Source organism: Neolamprologus brichardi, chromosome 13 (assembly GCF_056152115.1).
Source record: "Neolamprologus brichardi isolate AB-2024 chromosome 13, ASM5615211v1, whole genome shotgun sequence".
In the NCBI taxonomy this organism is placed as follows: Eukaryota; Metazoa; Chordata; class Actinopteri; order Cichliformes; family Cichlidae; genus Neolamprologus; species Neolamprologus brichardi.
In genome coordinates, this window is record NC_142116.1 from 15,415,206 (window position 1) to 15,440,340 (window position 25,135).

General features: G+C 41.4%; 1 protein-coding gene across 1 annotated transcript; it reads right to left on the reverse strand.

Annotated features, from left to right (window-relative positions):
- Nucleotides 1-1,019: 1,019 nt before the first annotated feature.
- On the reverse strand, nucleotides 1,020-23,104 carry stox1 (storkhead box 1). The gene is made up of 4 exons (XM_006783862.3): nucleotides 22,539-23,104; nucleotides 6,001-6,153; nucleotides 2,039-4,673; nucleotides 1,020-1,499 (listed from the first exon to the last, which is right to left on the reverse strand). The coding sequence occupies exons 1-4, from the start codon at nucleotides 22,867-22,869 to the stop codon at nucleotides 1,346-1,348; spliced, it is 3,273 nt and encodes a 1,090-aa protein (XP_006783925.2). The 5' UTR covers nucleotides 22,870-23,104; the 3' UTR covers nucleotides 1,020-1,345.
- Nucleotides 23,105-25,135: the final 2,031 nt, after the last annotated feature.

The window sequence follows — 25,135 nt, forward strand, 5'->3', positions numbered from 1 at the left end:
GTCACTCTTTCACCTTGAAACATCTCCAAGAACAGGGAGATTCCGGCTGTGAAGCAGGTCCTGGTCTTCAGTTTAACATCTGTTTAAATAGTAGTTTTATCCTTTCTGCAGCTGAACATTTTTAACTGAACCCTCACCTAAACTGGTTTGGCCTTCAAGGCTAGGAACAGCCCTTTTGAAGCTATACAAAGAAAGCTTTTGGGAATTTCCTGTGACCTCTGTAAAAACATCCACGCAATGTCTCCCACGCTCACCACTACACTGGTTTATATTCATTCACAACTGCAGGGTGACCCAAGTCTGCTGAGGCAGACGTTCAAGGCTGAGGACTCATTGTCACGTAACCCTCAGAAATACTGAGGTTATGCAGACACATGGATATTTGGACTGGGGTGGCTGTGGTTCAAGAGGAAGAGTAGGGTATCCGCTGTTATGAAGATTGGTGGTTTGATCGTCGGCTCCTCCAACCTGCAGGTTGAACCATCCTTAGACAAGATAGTGAACCCCCGAAATTTACTTGCTTCTTAAAACCCAACAACATATTTTAATTCATTTATTCACAAAAATAAATTAGAATCTGTCTATTTTAAGCAATATCTACCAGTTTAATAAAAGCAGAGCTGCTCAGTGCCATTGCCTGACAGCAAGAAGATCCCAGGGTTTGAATCCGAGGGTATTTCTGTATGAAGTTTACATGCATGCCGTTGGTCTCTCCAGCTTCCTCCCACATTTGAGTGACAAGCATGTTAGGCTAATTAGCTGTTAATTGGCTGTATGTGTGAACGTGTGTGAATGCTTGTCTCTCCTTTTGTGTTAGCCCTGCCACAGACTGGCAACCAGCCCAGTTTCGCCCAACTCCAGCTGCCCCACGATCCTGAGTTGGAAAGGTAGAAGAAACGAATGGATGAATTGGGGCCAGTTACACTGATAGCATAGCATAAAATAATTCTTGCAGGCACTCATATTGTGTTGGTAAAACGTTTCATATGGAGACATCCATTTCAAGACAATGTGGGTTTATATATACAGTTTTATTTGTAGTAATTTCTACATGATAAGAAAGAAAAGGGCAACACTAGAGCTGTAGAGAAGGAAAACTGTACACTTGATGACACACAGTGCATCTAATACACCATGCACCATGGCATATCACAAAGTTATTTACAAAAACACAAAATATATACTGTACACCTGTACACATGCCTCTTTAGCAATGGCTATCATTATGTGAAGATATGCATAAAACTGTGATATCGGATATATTACTAACAGTAGTATATAACTATGAGGTTTGAGGCCTCTTCCAGATGAGGCCTGTGAAGGTCCAACGTGAAGCTCAAGCCTGCTATACGTTCATGACAGGAGTCAGCTGCAGCAGTGAGCTCTGTGGTCGAATGGCACTGCTCTTCGAATGCAGTTTCTCCAGGTTCTGCAAAAAGCCTCTTCTCTTGAGGCCTTCAAGAATGACGGTGTTGCTAGACGCCAAGCTGACCCGGGTCCTGTGGAGGAAAAATACACCACTTCAGTAACGTATGTGACGTGGTCGTGCACTCCCTGCTCGTACCTACACACCAGGGTGCACAGCGAGTTCAATGGCAAAAAAAAAGAACTCCTTTCTTCCTCTTTGATTATAACATGAGTGTTTAAGTTCCGCACAGCAATTATACATAATTATCATAAATGACTCCCTTCTGTTCAAATACTGGATGCTATAAGTGGCCACAAGGTGTTTGTTCAGCTTTATTGCAATTTACTCTATAAGAAAAAACATCAACTTGAGAGCATGGCCAACCGCAGACATGTAACCCAGAGGTTAACTAACCTCAGTATGGTGTTTATTCTGCCCATACCCCTCCAGAAATATGTGGAGGATGCAGTCTTGTGTGGCTCACAATAGGAAAGAGTCAGAGGTGTGAAAAGTAGTCAAAACTCTGACCACAAGAGATCGTGCATCTGGGTTGGGATCAGTGGATTTGTTAAGATTCAATATCACCTCATTATCTTATTTATAAAAAACTACTTAAAGAGAGAGACTCACCTTGGAGAATCTATACCGCTGTCTCCCGTGATGCTCTGATTCTCTCCCGTTTCCACGGTTTCCCTAATGTCTGGCCCTCTAGCTCCATCGGGCATGCTCAGAGCAGCCCTGTGGGCCTGAGGTACATGCTTCTCTTCCTCCTCCTTCTTCTCCACCTCAGCTGCCCAGTGAGCAGACTCACCGTCACCTTCATCAGCCGACTTCCTCACAGTCTCTGTGTCCGATTCGATCTCGCTAGTCTGGCAGTAGTCAAAGATGCTACTGTCTCCAACTTCACATGCTTCTGAACAGTCCAAATCAAGGTCATCTTTGCGCCGTCTTTCTCCCTGGAATGCTGCATCCCGTTTTGGGCTGGATTCGCTTTCGGTTCTTGGTGATCTGATCTTCTGGTGTTGAAGATGGAGTCTCCAGCTGGTGTCTTCAGGTCTGGACGGGCTGAGGGAATCTTCCCTCTGGACTGCCAGAGAAACTCGATCTGCTGACCCCTGCATTAAGATGATTTCTGGCTGGTGAAAGTTGGATTTAAAATGGCGACTGTGTGGTCCCTGATACTTCAGATTAGAGTCGCGGTTTTGGTAAACCAGCTGGTGACCCTGATAGTCCGCACCACCTGCTGTGTACTTACTTGCATCCTCTGTAACCTCATCGTCATTCAGGCACAATGAGCTGCAGGCATCATCATCCTCCTGATCGGCTGCTCTCTGATAGAGTCTGCAGTCGTCCTCTGTAAAGCCATCAGTGTCTGTTACCAAGGCAGTGCTGTTAGATGTCAGTTCCAGCCTTTCTCCCAGGCTCATGGCTCTTTGCTCTCTGTTATTGACAGTGACAAGTCTGATCTCTTGCAGGTTCTGGGTGTCTGTAGTTTCAGAGAGTTCATTAGGCCTCTGTGTGCTGTCTTTTTGTGGGTTGGAGAGTCTGAGGGAATGTTTCCGCTGTAAAGAGGGCTTGGGCCATGGCAGATGTGGATCATATGCATTGTTTATTATGGCAAGCTCATAGGGATGGGTGGAGAGAGAGGCATTAGCACTGGAATACTGCTGGATGTTAGGAAGACTTCCAACTATATTTTGGCTGCGATCTGGCACACTTTCATATTCTGGGGCATCCTGAAAATGTTTGCTCTCTCTGTCCTCTCTCTGTCTGACCTTGTCATCTATGCGAAGCGTACTGCTCTGTGGGTAGACTGAGCTGTAGTTTAGTGGCAGCTCTCTGCTGGGCTTCGTGTCCGATTGGAAAAGAAGATCAGCAGTAAAGTCCCTCTCAGGGTTGCAGTTGTATTGTTCTTCAGATGTAGTGAATTTCACTTCATTCTCTCCATCTGCTGCCATCAGTCTGGCTCGGTGTGGGTCCCAAGATTTGGAGCGATGACTTGTTCGGTCCTTCCTCCCTGATCCCGAAGTCTTGTGCTCTTTCACCTCTCGTCTTCTGTGCTCTCTGGCAGTGGGAATTCTGTTCTCGGCTTCTTTCAGCGGATGTGTCTGGAAAGGGTTTTCAATGCGTTTCTTATAAAGAGACTTTCCCTCAGCAGTTCCACATTCTTCCACTTGAACTGGTTCATCAACAGCAATTTCCACTCTGAGCCGCGTAGGGATCAAATCCTCCCCCTCTGGATAATTGTCCGCACATATGGAAGCTTTGTTCTTAACCTTGTCCTTCTCCTTTTCCCTGTGCTTCTCTTTGGACGAGTGGCTCCTCCTCTTGCTGCGAGAGGCTTTCTGAGCAGATCTTTTGCCTGCTCCTGCCTTGGATGAGTGATGATGCCTCAGTTTTGAAGATGCCAATACCTCAGTAGACATTCCCTTGTCAACTCCCTTATCATCTTTATCAACACCCTTGTCCAGCACTTTTTCTATCCCTCTCTCCCTTCTCTCCTCCAGCTTCTTCATGAGGACGGTATGGCGTGTCAGATTGTCCACAGTTAGCTCAGGGTTGATGCGTTTGATGATTGCATGCTCCAGATCACGGGGTAAGTTGTTCAGGTCATCCTCGTCTCTTACAGGCCACTCTTCTGGAGGGAACTGGCCTGAAAAAGATGCGTACTCCTTCTTCGGTTTCTCCTTTTTTCCTCCATTCCTCCGGAACAAACTGAGCCCAAACCTCCTCCCTGGTTTATCTTTTTCTTTGCGGCTGGTAGCGTTAGTAGTGGCTGTAGTCTTGCTGATCTCGCTTGCCTGACAATCTGCTGCAGTGGAGGTGGACTGATGTTGCACGGTGGGTTTGTGATCTAAAGGTCGCGGCCACTTTAAGCTTTTCCCCGTGCATTCGCTTATGGACACGGACACGGAATGCTGATCTGGGACGGTGGAGGGAGGGACAGTTGCTGGAGCAGTCATGGCATTAGTGGAAATTTGGAGGGGGCTAAAACAGCTGCAGGACTTGCAGTGGGCGACTGGGGGCGTTTGTGTGCTCTCGACGCAGATGTCGTTACTTAGCAGGTAAGTAACGGGAGGAGGTAAAGGAGCGTCATCTGCCGAAGAAGAAGTCCACCAGTTCTTCTCTCTGACCATGTTGTTGGTGATGAAATAAGTCTGTGGAGTGACGATGAAGTAGCCCTCGCCTGTGTGGTAAATCTTGCGTTCCTTGATCAGATTGCCTAAAGCGTTATAGAGGATGTCCTGAGTGGGGATGGTTATCCCTGAGACAGAAAAAGGGAATGCGATTAAGGCCAAAAGAGATGAAATGCTTATAATTCCAAATCTCTAATGCATAACTGAAAACTATGAAGCTACAGCCAGCAGCTGTTTAGCTTAGCCCCGAACAAATGCTGAAAACAGTTCTATGACTTTCTTTGTTCTGGCCAATAAGTACCTTGAGGATCAATAGTGCATACCCGCAGATCTGTGCACAAATTGTGCATGTGAACGTTTCACGCATAAATCAGTGGTTTATTATTATTTTTTAATTCACAAATACAAATACATTTAGTACTGCCACTGACCAAGCGTACAAACAAATGAAGGCCTCGCTGTCCAAAAACAGCATATGTCATAAAATGCTCGATAAAATGAAAAAATGAACTGCTTGTAAAGAAAAGAAAACACTGCTCCCATATTAGTATATGAGATTTAGAAACATGCGCACTGGCCTATTTCGTTCTTTCCATCTTTTCTATGTTAGTAAAACAGAATCATGCTGAACCAACAGGTTTATAAATCTACACAAAATCTGCTGCATTTCTATATACCTTCATGTGAAAGTGGTGACGGTGTTGCTGCGGCTTTCCTAAGCCAGAAACGCTGCAGAAACAATTGTGTTTCCACCAGAGTGGTGAAGAAAATAAGAAAAACTAAATAAAGTAATGCTCCAGCTGAAGTAACAGAGGTTCTTAATATAATTTCCCCTCAAGGACTGGCACTTATATAGTGCCTTTCTACTCAGCTGGTAAAAAAAATTAAGACTATAAGTGTTGACATCTAGCAATGATATAATCCCTTTTAATGAAATACAAGATCATTTAATTATGAGATAAGAAAATACTAAAACATGATTATAAGTTAAACCCTAGATTTTTCCATTTACTTAATTTTTTAATTTTTGTTTTCTTGAAATAGTATTTTTTTAATTCTATTTTTTTTATTTAATTGTGATTCTGTGCATTTTGTAACACAGTGTTTTTGGAAAACTGCAAATAATGACCAAAAGGCAACATTATCATTATTGTTATTATTGTTGTTATTATTATTATTGGTAGTAGTAGTATTGATATTCAGTTTAAAGGTGTGTTTTAACGTTTTCTAAGCATTTTCTAAAGTCTTCATTATTTCTAAACACGGTCAGAGGCACTTCTCATTTTTTCATAGAGTACAAACAAACTCCGCTACAAAAATACTGATAAATCACTCATTTGTGCATGAAATTTTTATACGCACAGATTTGTGTGTGCACTGTTAGACAACGAGGTCCAATGTTCTTGCCTAACTATTCATTTTTTAAGTAAGCTGTGGCAGTATTTCATGGATTACCTGGATGAGCTTTGCTCATGTAGTTGACAAGTGAGTCTTGACTGACGGTGATCTGGGAAGAGTTCATGTCTGAGATGACTGAGCATAACACCTCAGCCAGAGGAATGAACTGGGACTGAGGAACAGGCGACATCTGCACTGGGGACAGGTCACCTGAAAAACACACACACCAGCAGATTACTGGGTGGAACAGGTGGGCCTGCTGCAGGAGATATAAACACACCTGGGACAGAGGGTCTCTCTCTGACTTGCGCTGCCAGTGAAAACAACTCAAAGTACTGAAGTTGACATTCCTGTCCCAACCACCTCCTAAATCATGACCAAGGTGGTCTATTTATGTGAGTTATATGAACCATGCCTGACTGCTTTTGGAATTCCATGGGTACTGGGACTGACCACAGAATTCCATTACTCCCACAGAAATGACCACAGCTCTGCCTGCTGGGCAGATCAGATATCCTGCCCCCATACCATAGAGACCTACACATCTAGGAGCTGCCCCTAGACAAACATGTTACTAAACCTGAGAGACACTATGAAAAGGGCTCTTGGAAACATTTGTCTCTGCAAAAATAGTATGAAATTGATTCTTTAAATGTGCACTTTATATCACAATATCCCAGCAATCTGCACAACTTTACAGACCTTCGTTTATCGTGCAAACAAACTGTGGGAGCCTATTAAAAAGCCACAAAGCTTTCAATCATAAAACCTGAAGCTAACCAGGCATTTTAGGAAACTTTAGACCAACATGAACTTTCACACACGGAGAAGCAGGGATTAGAGGGTTGGGATCATATTGAGGGGACTCTTTAACACCATATTTATAAGAGTGGACTGAATGAAGGGGAAATGAATGGAGACTGGTCACCTCACTGGTTACATGAAAGTTTCTCATTTGGTTAATGTGTTACTGTGTTCAGAGACAAGAGGCAGTTACTAGTACCAGTGTCACGACACGCAATCTTCTTTTTCCTACAAAGTGAGGAAACATCATAGGGACAGACATTTGCAGCTCGATCTGGGTTCCAGGAAGGAGAGCAGCAAAATTTCTAGAAGATTTCTCCAAAGAGGGTGCAAAGGCCAGCCAAAACCAGAAGACATAGCATAATATTGGAAATGTTTACTTTTAGAGGGTGCTGAGTATATATTACAGAGTAGAGTTCACATATATATGTTAGGTTAACAGTAGTGGTGGGTGGATTTGATGTGGTAATGATTACGAGGAGAATGTGGGTTTTGCTGCAGTGGATAACTTGTGTCTTGCAAACTAACATAAAAGGGGGAAAACAAATGCTTGCAATATGATCTACAATGTTGACATGCTAACAACAATGTTATCCCAACATACAGCTTACAATCAGCCAGCTGACCAAGGGCCTCAAACCCACTGCTGATGAATGATTAGACTTACAAAGTCATGGACAAAACCTTACCCATTGGAGTGGAAAATTGGTTTTAGTTAATCATCTACACCACACCACTGAAAGGTGTGCAAAAGATGATAAACAGGAAAAAAGAAAATGCAATCCATCAAAAAGTCCTAACATGAAAACGTGAGTGTAAAGTTAACACACACAAACACACACACACACACACACACACAACTAATTAAATTCAGCTACGTGACCACTTGGAACTTTTGGAGACTGCTTGTGTTGACAACAGTGTTTTGTGTATAAATGTCCCACTTGTATGACTGTGAGTGATTTCCTCATCAGCCCTGGGGCATTCATTCAAAAGCACTGCCAAGCTCACCACTTGATGTAAGCTAAACATTTACAACCCTCACACTTGAACCACTTTTGTCTGAGGCAGGGAAAATATACAGCTAATCAAATATTTGCTATAGTAAAGAATGAGAACACGCATACGTATCACACACATGATGACAGATACAGGCAAGTTTGCAAAAAAAACTATTCTTTCAAGAGCAACGTGTCATTAGTCAAAATCACTTATTTTTCATCTCGGCGCTTACATTACAACCACAGAATGTTTTGACAAATTTTATATGGGAAAAAATGACTTAATCAGTGTGTACAATCTACCACATGACCATAAATGTAATCCAGTGTTAAAATATGTCATATGAAATTACATATTGGTACAATTAAAACATTTTGGCTTCTTTGCATATATAAACATGAAAACTAAGGTTAAGATCGGGTTAAGACTTAAACTTTTTACAAAAAGAGAAAAAGAAGTTGGAAAAAGACTCTGCATAACAGCTTTTAGCCACACAAATGAATATTAAGTAGCCTAAAAGCACTGTTAACACTAAAAACTGTGCTGCTTTAAATATTTTAATCACTACAAATGGTCCTGCATTTCAGTTAATTTAAAAAAAATGGAAGGAATATGTGAACCTAAAAAAGTAACAAAACAATTATCAGCACATGGGGTTCACTTAATGCTCGTAAGGTTCACAGGCAGAGGTCTTTCTTTGCAAAACTGATCCTATGAGGGATTGTAAAAGAAAATAAAAGCTGCCTTCCCCCAGCTGAGACAAGACATTAAGCTGTCTAAACCTCAGAGCGGATATCTCAACAGCGGTCTCCCTGGCAGTGAATTAGTGCTGCTGACTTAGCTCTTCATTGTCGTTAACTTCCTATAGGAATGTCTGGCAGGCTGTCTGCATAGAAACCACATACAAACACAGTCAACAGTGAAAATGTCAGCAAGGTTAGAGTGGGAGGCAAATAATTAACATCCTAATCAGAGGGAATCGACAAACTAATCTTCTCTTTGCACAGAGGTAATTTCAGTGGATTGATTGTTATCCTCTTCGATCGTGTCCTGGTTTAATGCATGATATCCTGTAGGACCCATGCTATTACGATTTGTTCTTCTAAAGGGGCTAAATGCAAACATATACATGCAATAGGTTTGTTACAAGCAATGAATTCCAACTACATTGAAATGTTGGTGCAAGACATGACAAAAAAACACCTGTAGGAGTTCAGATGTGGGAAATATTGCTGTAATGGAAGGATGGGGCCGGCTGAGGATCCGTGTTTATTGAGTCTAACATTTGCAGGCGTGACTGTCGGAAAGGTTCAGCGTTGTAACCGCCTCCTCTCCAGGGGGAACGGATCTCTGTGTTGCTGTAATCCAAGACCAGGCCACCGACATTAAACCCTTTGTCATACACAGCATGAATACCCGGCTGGGCACCATGGCAACCGAACCCTGTGTCATAAGGGCGAGACAGGGAAAATAGCAGCTTGAGAATCAAAACGGGGACGAGCATTGTGTTAATGCCAGGAGGGACAGAAGGAGTAGCAGGTCGATATAACCTTGTAAAAGGGTTATCTGCTCTCAGCTTGTGTAAAACGTGGAATATTGGTTTGTGCAGCTCTCTGCAACCTTCAAGTTTAAAAACTTTTTTTTTTTTTTTTTAAATTGAGCTAATCTGAGCTAATTCTTTTTCTGTGAAAATGAAAGCTTTCACATACCTGCAGAGATGCTTGTGAAAAACACCCTCACTGTTTTCATATACATTAAAAGGGTAAGTAGCAGCCAGGTGCTACTAATCAAATGCACTTGATTTATGGATGGAGCACCTATACCAATGCCCTCAAAGTTTGCTGCAGCATTCAGGTGTGTGTTTGTGAAGTTTGCCAGGAGAAAGCTTCTTCTTTCTAAAAATTAACATGGCAGCATGACTTAGGCTTGTAAAGTTGCATCTGAAAAAACCACAAGACTTTAGACAGACATTTAAACAGATTAGACCAAAGTGGAGATGTTTGGCCATAATGAACTGGATTCCATCTGGTGAAAATCCAAACACAGCATATCAACACAAACACGTAATACCAGTTGTCATGTGCGGAGGTGGCGGCGTGATTATTTGGGTTTGTTTTGCAGCCACAGGACTTGAGAATCTGATGTAACATAAACTCCTGTGGATACCAAAGTAATGTCTGACAGCTCAAGCTGACCTGGCTGAAACTGGGCAGCAGTTGAGCTGTTGATTGTTTAGTAGGACAATGATCCCAAGCACAGCAGGAAATCAACAACAACAACAAAACAAAGAATCACAATGGTCCCGTCAAAGTTAAACTCTGGAGCTCAACTTGATTGACACCTTAAGAGAGCTTTGCATAAACAAATGCCTGCAAACATTAATGAATTGAAAGAAGAGTATGCTAAAATTCCTCCATAAAAATGTGAGCCTGAGAAAGTCGGACAGAAAAAAATATGTATTTATTCGAATGTTTACAGTCTTGAGAAAGCTCTTTTTCACACGATTGTTCATGCAGATACACAATCTATAAGCAGTGGGTTTTTGGTACTGGAAACTTTCTGATTTCCATTTGAAGTCCGGCCACAGGCAAGAAAACAACTGAGAACAAAGGAGGGTAGGCATCTGCTGAAATGCATCACCTTGCAGTCTCTTTAATTTATCTGCATTATCTGCTGAAATGGAAATCTTTGACCACTTACTACACTGGCAGCACAGAAAGTCCAGAGAGGTCTGCTGGGTTAACCCGCAAAAGAGCAAGTCAGCAGACTAGCCAAAGGATTTCCAGATTGCATATGGCAAAAGTTGGATCCACTGCACTTGGTGCTTGACTCATACTAAGCATGAGCATGAGCATGAGTTTCTTTCTCAGGGGTGCAATGCTTAAATCACATGCTGGTTTGTATTAAAATAACTTGAAATTAAAAGATCGTTGTGATTTTATATAACTAGCCTGATTTTTGTTTCATGAACAGCATTAAAATAAAGCGACAAAGTCCACACTATGATTTCTGCCCCTTGCAGACCTAAAAAACATTCTTCCAGTGTCATAAGTTTTCCATGTGAGAATAAACTGCTGCCTGGGGAACAAAATGAAAAATATCTAAAGCCGACTGTTCATATTGCAGCAATGACTGACAGAGACCTTCTCTCCTCGATCCCCACTGAGATACTTTTGGCTGCTGACACTAATCAATACCACATGTATTCACATGGCTCACATGGTGTTAGCAGACCTTAGAGCCTCTTGAGTCTCATTTCATACGTGATTGCATTACCTTAAGTCTCTTGGAGTAAAATACTGCACCACACCGTAAAGCACATGCTGCAGACCTGCCATAAATTGCACCACTGTCAAACTATCTCTAAATGATCTTTACTCAATGCAGAGAAGGCAAAAATCTTCTGTTTATGGACTTCTCAATCAGTGGACGTGCCATAAATTAATAGCAATATTCAAAGACTAGAAGCACCTAACTTTATGAAACTCACTAATATGATCGAACATGTTGGTTTCTGCACAATGCAGAAAGAAAACATCACAAGTATGCACAGACAATAGAGCCCATACATTTTCAGACACACAGAGCAAAAATTAAAACAATTAATTAAAAAAAAGTCTCACAACAGCTTGTATATCATTTAACATTTCAACCGTTTAGCTGACATTTTGATATTTAATGATATTTTGCCAAGAAGTGAAACTCTAGCAAAGTCTTCCGTTCCTGATCATCACCAGCCCTCGATAACAAAAAACATGTGATGTACTGGCTTTAAGTTATGCCTTGGAACAGTACAACAAGATTCCTGTAAATATAAACAGACTGCGCATTAATGTGAAATATTGGTTATTATCCCGTATGCCCATTAGTCACACTGTTGTAGTGATGGAAATGTTTATTGGACTACCAATAAATATATGAAATATCTTAATAATATTTGTATGGATTGCCATGACATTTGAGGCTAAAAGTGCATGAGAATTTTTCTCTAGTGTCACCATTTAGCAAAAGTCTGGAGCTTTTACTAAAATGTCTGAATAACAACCAGATGGTTTGTTACACAATGTCACAGCAACAATTTTTCTTCCAACACTAAAACTTTAGCTTGTCCATGTCTTTATTTGCCCAAATACCCAAAAACTAACCGCAGTCCAATCAGCCTCAGGTATTTTTATGTTTTCTGCTAACGTGTAGTTGTTAGCATGTAAGTTAAACTAGCTAACAGCTAGCTAACATTAACACGTTAGCTTTGTTTTCTACTGTACTACTTCTACTGATAACATTTAGCTCTGCCTCACAGAGGTCTTTGGTTAACCTCAAACACAAAAATAAAATAAAGACAACCTGAAATTCACTAAAACTGTAAACCCTTGAATGGCCACTTAAAGCTGTATTCAGAGCCTAGCATGTCGATTATTTTCACTGAAATTAAATGTGTTTACAGCCTTGTAAAAGAAATATATTTGACCTTTAATTGAAACAATAAAATTTGTCTAAATTTCATTGCCACTTAAATAGTAAATAAACTGTTATCTGTTTCTGTGCAATGCTATCATATGCCATACAGTTATAGCTTGCTAATTGAATCTGTTTCAAGTAGTTGTCACATCTATTTAACAATCACAAACAGCTGGCCAGTACGTTGCAATCAATTTGAGTTAGTACAGATGAGTGCTACTCATCTGCAAAGCATCTCTTCCCATTAGAGGACTGGACTTAACTGGCTGTACTCTGGATATATTCCTACATGAAAGCAAGGTTACTGAGCACGTTTGTGGAGGAATTTGTGAATTTCTCCATCAGAGATTCTGGTTGGACTTTGATTGTACGTAATGAATGTGAATTTCTTTGAATGTAGATAGAACAGAAGATAACAAATTTGTGATTTTAGCGATTTATCAAAGTCAATCACTCTGTCATGACAAAACAGAGCATATGTAATTACCAAGTTGACTCAACTGCAAACTGATAACAGACCAACTCAGTCCTATCGCTATCACAAAGTCACTTTGAAGATGGCAACTGAGTACGAGAGGTCACACACCTGATTCCTATCCCCTGTGAATGCAACCATTTCGAAGGCAACAAGACTGAAACTGTGTGCAGTGAACTTGCAATCATTTTAGTTGCACCACAACTACCGTTTTCCTATAACCAGGCTTGAAAGCATTAGCTCTTAACTTAACACTCCAACCTCTTGGTAACTTTTGGCTCAAAAATCAAGATTTCAAAAGCCAAAAATGTCAAATTGACCAATTCACACCAATGAGTTACATAACAGTTACTACATGAATCTTTTATATACAGCCTTTAATGAATGACCCCATAGTTTGGATCATTGAAGGCTGCTCAGTGTGCACCAGTCCCTTGCTTCCTGAATGTTTTCTGTCATTGAGCCGAGAAGCACCTGACTCAGAGCTGTGTTGTACGCAATCTACTATTGACCTTTCATCTTTGCACTGCTGCAGGTAAAATTTAACTCAAATTTTAGGTTTGATTTAGATAGTCCCTCATTCAGTAGCCCTCTAGGAACACATACCACTCAAAGATGTCCACCGTCTTATCTCATCCTGCTATCGTCTAATCTTGTAGGCTCCAGGAGGCAAACAGGATAATCTTCTCTCTCCCTCATTAAAGACACACAGCATGGCATTCAGCAAGATCTCAAAGCCTGCCCAAATAGACTAAAGTCATTCCTTATCTCTTCCTCACTAAATCAGTTTAACTATGTGCTACAGTAAATCTGCTAACTGTACATGCAAGATTCAGTCAACCTTGGTGACACAATGTCAAACATTTTGTCATGTGCTAATTTATGTGCTAAATTCCCACCCGTCCCTTTGTCCTTGGTATTTTGGACAAGCAGGGCTCCGTGACCCCGCCCTTGCCTTCCTTCCTATACATGTGTGTGTGCTGCACTTTTTAAAAGTGCTTTATGAGTTTGTGTCTTTAACTCACATAAGAACACAGACCTGGGCGTTGCAGTTAAATGGCCCAATAAACTGAGTGAAAAGATCCCTTCAGAAAGCAATCACAGAGCAAATATCCCAGCAATGAAACCTCTCCCAGTGTGGCGACATTGCTCTTTCACCCCAAAAGCCTAGCATTAATCAAAAACGTCAATAAAATAAATATATATTATAGAATTTGCCGTAAAATTACCATCCATGAGCTTCCTGTGTCTAACACATCAATAACCAATAAGCTATAAATGCTGAGCCACTGGGCATTTTACAGCTTTATTGATTGATTCCTCCCAATAAAACCTGCATTTTAGCCCAAACATTTAGCTGCATTAGGTAAATATTTAATCTGACCTATTCATGGTTCAGAATCAGAGAGTGCAGTGCAAGAGAGGAATCAAGGTGGGAGAAAAAAGGTCAAATCTGGACTGTGTTTGCTTGTTTTCTTTGGGAGGGGGGGTTGGTACATTAAAATGGCAATTTAGCCCCTTCATCGGCATACAAGCACTGCAACATCTTAAAATAAACAGCTGAATAAAAGCTGATAAAAGTCAAAACATCTCGACTAAAGAAAATTCACGAGCTAAAACCATGAGCAACGAAGAAAAACCCAGGCTGGGTTTGTGTTGTCCCACATCACCATAGAAACCTTTACTGTGGCGGCGACCTGCCACGTCCAATACGACAACAAAGAAAAAGAAGAAACAGCAGCAAAAGTGTCGTTTCTGTAACAGCCACAGTCTCGAGACAAAGTTTGCCAAAGTGGGCCTTTGATATTTAATGTATGTTGGCAAGTAAGCACAAAGAGCCTGTAACTAAGCTTCTCAAACTGTCATTCACCGAGCTCAAAAGATCTAGTGGTTTATAGTGGGTCACCGCAAATCTTGCTTGCAAATCCCTGCAGCTGTAATGGCATAAAATAATGCTTTTACCGTCTGATTCACAAGAAGAAAAATTGGAAAAAGCAATCCCGCTCATAAAAGTGACCTGGCACTAAGCTAGTGAGCAGGAACCCTATCATCACGTCCTGGTGAAATAGGAAACACACCTGATCAGGTGTTTAACAGCAGACCTCAGGTAAACAGGGCTGTATTTTATACCAAAAACATCTTAAGTGTAGCATGATTTCAATTTATGCCAATGCCATCAGACAGAGTTAAAGCACAGCTTTACCGACAATTTATTTTCTCAATCTTTCACTTTATACCTCTTCAGACTAAGTGGACCACACCGCAACGTTTCTGGTTCTCATCTGCTTTGATGAACTTGAACATTACCTCCGAGTCTGCCGGATCCATTTCTGTGCCACAGTACCTTTCCTTTGTTCTTTAATGTATAAAAACTAGTCCTCTGCAGTGTCTCTGGCCAAATTGGTCCCATTACCCTGAGAAACTATTCATCTCGGCTTTGTTCCAGCCCACATCTGCAGTGTTCAAGGCAAAACTATTATATTTCCTCTTTACCGAAAATGCACAGTTAAAGACGCATACCAGAGATTATTGTTGCACTTTCAGGGGGACTTTTTTCCATTTCAAAAGAAGGGTTACAATTATTTACACATAAGCTAACATACTCGCTGGTGCAAATGACACCACCAGAGTTGAAGAACTAGAGCAGAGCCATTTTACTTAAAAAGAAAAATACCTATACTGCGTCTTGTTGCAAATTTTATTGGGTGAATGCTGAAGGCATTCAACCTATTGAGTTTGTTTCTTTATTCTTTGCTGCTTAACTATGCCCACAGTTTTGGTGCTATTTTCACCACTCAAGTTTTAAACTGTTCTGCTATTTCTGCTAATGCCAGCTATATCCTTTGGTGCTCATGACGTTTATACTTTTTAAAATATTATGCTTTTTAACATTTCAACTGGTCATATCTCCTAAACTGTGGACTCCAGACACATGAGTCTTGTGCCAATATATCTTCAGACACTCCTGATGCTCACGGTGAAAGATTTTTTTTTTTTACCGTTTTCCCATTAATTACGTTTGTTTCAGAAATCTGTCCTTCTCTCAGATTTCAAACTCTGGAATTGAAGCCGTTTTTTCTCTCGTCATGTCTCTCTCTGGGATGACTGCCGGTTTGCCTCACTGAGATGAGCAAGTTCCCTGAGAACGAGTAACGCCGGTTCGAATCCTACCTATGGCTGTTACTGCATGTCTTCCCCGCTCGTGCTGCCTTTGCTTTTTTGACACTCTTTAGTGTACCCTTTCAAATAAAGCCATCTTCAGCAGACAGTTTTCTTTTTTCAGCAGATAATTACGCTTTTTCAGCTGTTTTCAGCATATGATTTCTGCTACATGGCATTCACCCGGCATTTTTGCAGTTAATGCAACTTTTTCTAGTTTTTTATTTATGATCTGTTTTTTGGCACGAAAGCCTTAAAGGCTTTAATTTCTTTATATTAAAAGATTAGCATCAAGTACCCAACTGATTCTCTTGGTGCTCCTGGTATTCAGTATGAACCTGTCAAGCCTGATGGTTATTAGGTTACCCATAAGGACTAGCACAAAACAATACTACTGAAAAAAATCCTTGGGTCTGAAAAGCTTCTGCTGTTAAACACTTGACTGAATACGCCTTTGTGCAAAAAGGAAGAAAAAAAATATTGCATCACTTTGTAATTTAATTCTGAGACTGATAAAAAAAGATAAATATATGCATATATTTCAATGAAAGAGCTGATTTCTTCAACATAAGACAAAAAGTCACGGTTTAGCCAGATGTTTGCCCTCAAAGTAAATGCACTCAGTGAGGAATGCATAAGGATACGTTTAAATAATACTTCATGTTTAACTCTAAAGTAGTAATGTAACTAAGAGGCAGTTCAATTTCCAAAATTTTATAACATCATTTAACATTTTTTGTTCAGCATTCGAGGGCATGCATCCAGAAAGGAAATCCTAACCTCTTGGTGTATCAGTCTGGCTTCAGATCAAGACAAACATAGCACCATCTCACCCATTACCTTATGTTGGACCTCTGCTGGAAAAAATCAAAGACACTGCTGTGATGTTTCCGGATACTTAACTAGCAACTGATTCAGTCACTGATTCACAGATGTTTTCAAGACTTTCAGACTGTGATCCAGCTGTGTGGGGATGGTTTTGCAACTATTTTGCATACAACTATCACTGTGGAAAGAAGTGTCCCACATGAGGTCTTTTGTGTGTTTAACAAATGGTGTACCCCAAGGTTCTTTCTTAGGATTCCTCTATATTCAGCATTTTAAAGACCTGTACAGTATATTGCTATGCATTTTTCTGACACTTTGCCAAGCTTGGAGCTCAGACAAAGAGAGGAGGCCCTAAATCTCCAGCTGTCTTACTGAAAGATCTGGGTATTTTCACTCCTACTCCATACATGTGACATTTCCCCACTGACACCCCACCACAAAAACATATACACCCAGCATCGAGGAGTATTTTCAGCAGATCCACACATTAATCATGAGTGATAGTAGTCATTGGTTGCAGATGAAACCCATTTCCTCTCGTTTAAACTGAGCTGAAGGTGCAGCAGATTCCAGTGTTTATTATCCCAGCGTTTGGAGCACAGCTCCCATCCGCTATCCGCCATGTGAGCCATCACTCCACAATGCCCTTAAAATCATCAGCTCTGTCGTAGTTTCTTGGAAGTATCTTCCACTCTTGAAATTCAATAACACAGCACCTTGCTATTACTGAACCAATGTTAGCATACCTTTGCATTTATTACTGCTACATGAAGCAAAGAAAACATCCTGTCAGGAAACTGAACATTAATAGTGATGCAGAGTTTAATGCAATGTAGTCTGACCCATTTGTCTGACCGGAGACTGAATAAAGATAACTCCACCAAGGGAAACCTAAGCTGTTACTGACAGGGTGCATAAGCTCAGGGATGAAGAGGAAACTCCTTAACTGTTATTGTTGGCATTGGTCCACTCAGCCGCTGCGGGTGAGCCCAGTGTTTGGGTCAAAGCAGAGGCCGACATGCCTGATTCGCACCGGGGTTAGCTTCCTGCTTAATGGGAAAGGATGTGGCAAACAAATGATGTGGCAGGACTGCATGCACATGCAGAGTCCTTCATACACACACACGGAGGGTCACATCTGAGAATACAGGTCAAGGTTTTTGAATTATTTGCTAAGCTATTTTTGCAGCCACAGGAACTAAAAAAAAAAAATGTTGTAGATAAATGTAGAAAAATATCTTGCCAAAAGCAAAATACAGTAAAAGTGATTGTAAAAGGCTGCATCCTAATCATCTTACACTAACAATGCAATTTGAAAAGCAATTTGAAACTTAAATAATATGCACAAAAATCACAGAGACTCCTTTCAAGTTACAATTTAATTAATTTCCCTTTAAACTGGTTATTTATAGATATGAATGAGGCAAGAAGGCACTTCAAACATGCAAATGCTACCAAAACCGTTGCCCTATTTTGCAATTTTAGGGGAAAAGATTCAGTTTAACACTAGAATTTAATGGAATTCAGCACTTGTTACAGATCCTGCAAACTGCATCTACAACATGCGTCATCTCTCATCTTGGCAGTGCAATGAGATGTTTTCTGACCTACCAAACCAACATTTATGGCAGATGTTAAAACATTCACACAGCTGATTGGTATACAAATAGTTTTAAATTCATACCTTAGGACCTCTTTGAAAGCACGGCCGCTGTCATAAAACTGAGTTTGAAAAACAAAGATAAATGTGATTATTCGTTATAAGCTGATCAAATTTCAATAGGTGGTCAAAAGGAAGTTTGCTTTAGCCGACACTAATGGTTAACTTATGGCAATGATTGACACTGTTGCAGGAAGGGATAAAAAACTAAATAGCTGGATAGAAGTAATAATGATCACCTGACACTGAAATAGCAAGCTTAAAGTAATAGTTTTAATATAAAAAAGAATAAACTTAAATAAGAGGTTGAAATTGTTATCTAAAAGTAGACCGTTAAACTGCAAAATATAGTGAATGAATAGCAATAATGTTACCAGTAATATTGATCAATGCAGGCCTGACATGTCCATTCACAAGTGCACATTTGTAACCCGGTGGGTAAAATACTGAGACGTAAGCAGAAACGCAGTGAGCAAAGAACACCTGGATACTGTTTAAATGTATGTTTCTTTCTATAAAACCCTCTGAAACTAAATAACCCCGAGGTACCTTGTTAGCAAGAAGGCTGTAATCTTTGACCTGCGCTGCTTAGTTAGGACAGGGTGGGCCATTTAGGGGCGGGCAAGGGGGTGTCATGGTTAATAAGCTAACATCTGGAAGAGTTATGACTATTAGTGGAGCGCTTTGAGACTCTGACAAAATACCCCCATGAAAGGAGAAACCCCTGGTGTGAAAATACAACACTTTCAAGTGAAAAGTAAAGGGCAGAAATGAGACTTGCATAGCTGCAAGCTCAGGAAATGATCTCAAGAGTAAATGAAGCATTTCAGGAATGCATCACCACCTCATGGTATGGCAAGTTAAATGAAACATATCATTTAAAAAAAGAAACTTGGCTTAAAAAGAGCAGCTTAGTCATGTCTTACAGTGCTCAGAAAATGACACAGATGTGCTGAAAAGTAGCGATTTCACTGACAAAGGTGAGAAGACTTGTTTACTCCTGCGTTCAAAGGAAAGAAGGTTTGCAGAGACTGACAGTAGAAAGGATACAGAACACCTCATTACACCGGTGGCTTACTCCATATAAATGTTTAAGCCTGTGTCTCCATGCTCATCCTGCTGCGGGGGACAATAGTGACACGCTAAATAATGCAGAACCAGCTAAAAGTCATTACCGAGCCTCTGGTTTCAAAGGGACAGCTGGAGTGGTTTACCACTGAGAATTAAAGCCTTTGGGGAATTTTGTGGTTCTTTGTTTTGTTTTTTATGTGTTTTTAAATTTAAACAAAGCCAACAAAGTGTTTGGAGCATTTTAATGAGTAATAAGAAGCTACAATTGGATTAAGTTAAGAGTTGTACTTTTTAGGGGAGTGAAAAAAACTTTTTTACCCTCTTACTGAGAATTTCATGACACTGACTTCCTTTTAATTACGGAGAAAGAGTAAGGAGAAGCAAGCCTGCTCATCCTGAAGTTTGAAAAGACTCTTAAAGGTACCCACAAACTGATGTGCTTGTTTGTTTCATCTGGACTGTTTTAGGCTTTAAGTCTTTATGCAAGTCTAGATAAACCACTCTAGCTCCACAGTTAAAGTATAGAGCTAATTATTGAATGCTTTGCTCAAGGATGTTTAACCCACAACAGGCATTTTCCGTTAAGGCAACTCACAGATTGCAAATAAACCGTCCTTTTAACAAAAAAACAAGCTGTTAAGGTGGTGTAAAAAAATCTCCAGATCCCACAGTCTTGTTTTTTTCCCTCTTGATTACAACTCCATTTTGATGTAGTTCCAGTTCACCCTTTACTGGAATAGTCTTTAAAAACTACAGCTGTGGTGCTTTATCCAGCTGCACATATTAAGCATCATAATACCTGCAGCCATTTCAATAAATGTTATCCACACAAATTGTAGTAAATATAGCACATGTCATAAATGGGTGATAATTTGAGGTACTGTAACTGCGCTGCATTTCCCGTAAACTAAATCCTCACACTAGTCATAAGTGAGATGGTTTTACAGTGCTATTATCCTGCAGAAGGACACTGGATGAAGAATGAGAGAATGCCCTGCAGACAAGAGTTAGTTTAATCAGGGATCCTCAGTTCCACCGGGTCCATTGCCCACGTTAATAACACTCCATACCAACTTCTCACACTGATTGTTTACCTCAGTCTAACCTCACCACAATCCCCGTCCTCCACCCCGCCTTTCCAGTGCGTCTTCCTTCAGAAGAAGCCTGGGAGTGGGTGAGTGGGTGATGGGACCACAAGCCAATCTCTCTACTCTGAGACTATCAGCACAGATAACCAGACAGGACCATCTATGTCACCTGCGTCTCTCTTTCTTTGCCTCTTTTTAGACAATCTTAACTAACTTTGCCTACATCTGGTTAGCTTCAGCTGAGCATCTCTTAAATTAGGCGTTCCTTACACACAAAAAAACTTCCACACTGCAGTAAAGTCTGAACCTTCCTCTGACCTGAGAAAGGAAATAGGGCTATTTGAAATTCACTGTAGCCCATAACTTATAACATTTTGTGTTTCCGAGCTGACATATTTATATCAGGACAATGTCAAGGCCTTAAGTCCATGTCTGATATCAATCTAGGAGTCTGACTTCCACAGTCCCACACTGGCCATGAAACGGAGGGACATTAATCCTGGGTAACAGAAAAGCGGCTGCGGTCGGCAGGCAGTCGCTCAGTGATTCACTGCTGACCAGCTCTCAGCGAGAAGACTGTAAACCAGGCTCTGACAACCTGCCAGAGCTTATTTCCATACAAATTTCTGCAGTGTGAGGAGAAGGATTTGTTAAGGATGAGAAGGAGGTGGTATTTCCACACGCAGACGTGTTTGCTTCTGCTGTGGAGAACACATTCGAACGCGAGCTCGCGCACGAACGTGCACACCTTTTGGGCCGTGCATAACAATAGGTGCAACATCACCTTTGGCCCATGTGGTGTTTGTTTGTCAGGGCCAGGAGGGGTTGCTCAGTGGGATGGCATGTCAGCCTCCACCCTCTCCCTCTCTCAGTCAGTCCACGCCCTCCCGGGGTCTCCCTCTGTGTGGTCTCTTCCTCCCCTTCACATTCCTTCATTTGCTTGTCTGTGAACTGCTCAGTCTCGCAAAGCTGACACACTGACACAAAGTCAGCAGGTAAGACAGCAGAAGGCACACATCCAGACAAAAGGCACTACTCTGGAGACAAACGTCAGTACTGCAAGCAGCCGGGAAGCTGCTGGAAGGCAGCTGCAACACTGGGACACTGCCCGAACAGCCAAGATTTGGAAAAACACCTTCTACACCCTTTGGAGATTTTAACTTTCATGTCATAATTGTGTCATTTTAAAAGTGGACAAGTATTAGTCCCCACACATTTATTTGTAAATACCTACAGATTAAAGTAAGGAGGGAAAAAAGAACGTATCTGTTAAGAATAAGGTCATTAGCTCTAAAATCCACACAAGGTTGTCGTTTTCTCCAGGGGTCAGTACTGTCAGACATTTACAGCCTGTGAGATCATGCTATAGGAGGCTGCATAAAGGTTTCTGCCCCATTTCCATTGTTTCTGTGTCGCTATATGCTGCTTTAAAGCACAGCCGGAGAAGAGGGGGGCAATTACGAGCAATTACAGGGAGGTTTGTTAACAAGCTGGGGAAAACATATGACTGTGTCAGTAACAGAGGAAGGACTGATTTGGGATGCAGTTCTCCCAAACACACCAGACATTTGAGGGGTTTGATGGGTGGGGTGGGGGTCTAGTTAGAAACATAGTCTTCCAAGCAAACTGAACAGATAAAAGTGATGAAGCAGGCAACATGAAAGTGATGAAGCAGGCAACACGTTGTCTCTTTAGAGATCCTACCTCCTACCTACAATAATAAACCTAAAATAATGTAAACTCCACTTTTACTGCTACAACTTCTACAACTTGTGGAGTTCCACTGTGCCCGCTCTGTGTCAGTCACACTTTACAGCTTTCACACATTTGTCTCAGGGAGGTAAACGTGTTGTTGTTGGTGTGATTACAATAAAGAGCCCCTTTAAAGAAAAAACACCTTGTGCCATTACATGAATAGAAGCTGTTCACTGCGCTGAATGAGTCCTATCACCTTATTTGCATTGCAAACGGGACAGTGGCGTATACACACGTTCTGCTGCTTCTACTTTAATACTTTCAAGTGTGTTTTGTGGACATTTCGCTCACATACCGACAGCTTTAATGATAAATCCCTTCGGTGACCTCAAAGCCCTGCGCATCCACGCTTCCCTCAGCACCTCCAAGTTGCTGGTGTTGCCTTGAATGAAAAGCACGAAGTTTTCCATCCATCCCTGAAAGTACACCTCAGCTATAGCCTTGACCAGTCTCTTATTCCAGAAACTTCGCGAGTTTTGCGCTTTAAAGTCATCGAAAATCTCCTGACCGCTCGCACCGGTGCCGCCGAGTTTCCCTCCGCCGGCGCGCACACTCTCCTCGTCCGGGCCGAAAACTACAGCCAGCGAAGCTGCTGAGAGCTGAACAAGTCGCTGCTGGTGAGACATTTTAAAGCCTTTTTATGGGCTCCGGAGACTCTCGAAACCAAAACGCACGCGTTAAAAGGAAGTTCTCTCATCCAAAAGTCCAAATAAACACAGATTTTTGCCTCGCATTCCTCCGGTTGCGCGTCTGAATCCTGCAATGTGTGAACCGGAGGCGCAGAGGACGTCCGACTGGTTTCTCTCGGCTTCGGTGACGGTGGCAGAAGGAGGAGGACTCACCAGCCTGCCTCCGCCGCCGCCGCTGGGACCTACAGGTGGACCTCCCACCGACTGTTCGCAGGTGTGTGCGTGTGTTTTGCTTGCCAAACAGAGTTTACCAAAATAATACGTCAGAGTGCTCCCAAGATTTATGCAGGAGGAAGATTTACCTGCAGTCCTACAACGAGAAAGAAGCTCAGGGTCTCAGAGGCACCCCTGCAAAAACCCTGTGTGGGCTGTTTTACATTGTACCTTTGCGGGTTTTTCTATCCTCACCTTTCCATTTGACTTTCTGGTTTTTCATTGTCAAAGTTGTTAAAATCTTGATTCCTAAACAACCAAGATTTTTTTTATTTCATCTTTAAAACATGCACAAAGCCTCCCCGGAAAGCCCGAGTCGTCTCCTGCTCACAAACGCGTTTTGATAAATCCCGTGTGATTTCTTACTTATTGGTATTACATTACTTTAATTTCATCCTCACTGCAAGTTGGTGACACAGATAGCTCTGACGCTGATCCCAGAGCACACTGGCAGACAATCTGTGGCTCTTACTGAAAGCGGAGTTTCACAACAATGACTCCGATTAAAGTGCGTGAGCCTCTGCTGCAGGGTACATTTGCCACTGAAACGAGAACCATACCCTCCCGTGCTCTAACCCCCCCCCCCCCCCCCCCCCCCCCCATTAGGCTCAACTTTTACTGAAGCTCTAAGACAGAGAGCCACCTCATATATCACAGTCTCAAAAGGCTTGTAGTTTAGTTTTCAGGGGCATTCAGGCCCCTGAACGGCCGGGGGCCACTCTGCCTCAGTGTGGTATTAGAGCTCATGCAGGAACAGGATATTACACTTCCTCTGTACATGAAAAGAATACATCGCCTCAGCCAGCACAGGATGAATTATATGCAGCCTGTCTGTGAAACCGAGTTGAGTGAAGTCGGAGGCTAGAAGAGCAAACGAGCAAATTATTAGATTATGTGTGGGATTAAAGATTTATGTAGTTCAGTAAGAAACTAATCGAGCAGAGGGAAATCAAGCTTAATAATCGTTTGAACATTTGTAGTTTGGATCTGGTTCTGCTGTCATTACATGCAGCAAAGGTGTGCTCAAACACACTGTCGCCTCACAGCTGGAAGGTTCGTGGTTTAAATCCCCTGGTCGGCTGTGTGGAGTTTGCATGTGGTCCTTGTGCTTGTTCCTCCAACTTCCTCCCACAGTCCAAACACATGGGTGTATGTGGCTTGTTGTATAAAGCACTTTGAGGGGTTAATAAGACTAGAATGGCACCATGTAAACCAGTCTATTTCCAACTTTTAAATTCTAGTAGAAATCCTTACGATACAAAATGTGTGAGGCTGATTGTTGTGGAAAAATATGAAAAACGTCTACATTTAATGCCATAAAAACGTTAAATCTTTGGTTTAGATATTCCACTCATTAGACTGTAAATATAGTCACCTCACCCATTTTGAAAGCTTGAATTTCTGATTTTAGCCCTCACCATCTGAGGTTTTCTGAGCCACGTGTGACTGCGTTTAGACAAAAAGATGCAGTGCTAAAGAATTAACTGGCATTAGTTTGGTTTGTAAGATGCATCCCACAGGTACAGATGTCTGCTAAACACAATCATACAAAGACAGCTGAGTATTCAATGACTCAGATTAGCTGAGATGATGCCTAGATGTCAGTTACAGGCCTGAATTTTAATGTAGCAGTATAACTTTAAGCCTTAATGCAATTTGGAAGGCTGTCAACATCTTTATTTCAGACAAACGTGAAAGTCTGTGAGGATTGAGTGATGGCGAAAACCACAGAGAGAAACTTTAACATTATTTTAAGGCTATGTAAAGAAACTAGACTCCCACCACACATTCAGTCTGGTTAGATTAGAGCATATGCTGTGCTTCTGGAAGAGGGAGAAAGTAATTTTGCTGATTGAAGGTGTGATCAGGGATTTTGAAGCCTAGTATTCTTTGGTAATGTATTAAAAAAAACTCCAAGAAATCCTCATCATCTCATTTCTGTACAGAATAACTTATAAAAGTTGCAGCAGAAGGCTGCTGCTCCCTGACA

What these genes read in the sequence shown, in the direction of transcription:
- stox1 (XM_006783862.3), bottom strand. Translation starts at nt 22,869, where the DNA reads ATGTCTCACCAGCAGCGACTTGTTCAGCTCTCAGCAGCTTCGCTGGCT. An exon ending in CATGAGCAAAGCTCATCCAG is followed by an intron (nt 4,674 to 6,000) that starts GTAATCCATGAA and finishes TTTCTGTCTCAG; the next exon opens with GGATAACCATCCCCACTCAG. An exon ending in AGCGGTATAGATTCTCCAAG is followed by an intron (nt 1,500 to 2,038) that starts GTGAGTCTCTCT and finishes TTTCCTCCACAG; the next exon opens with GACCCGGGTCAGCTTGGCGT.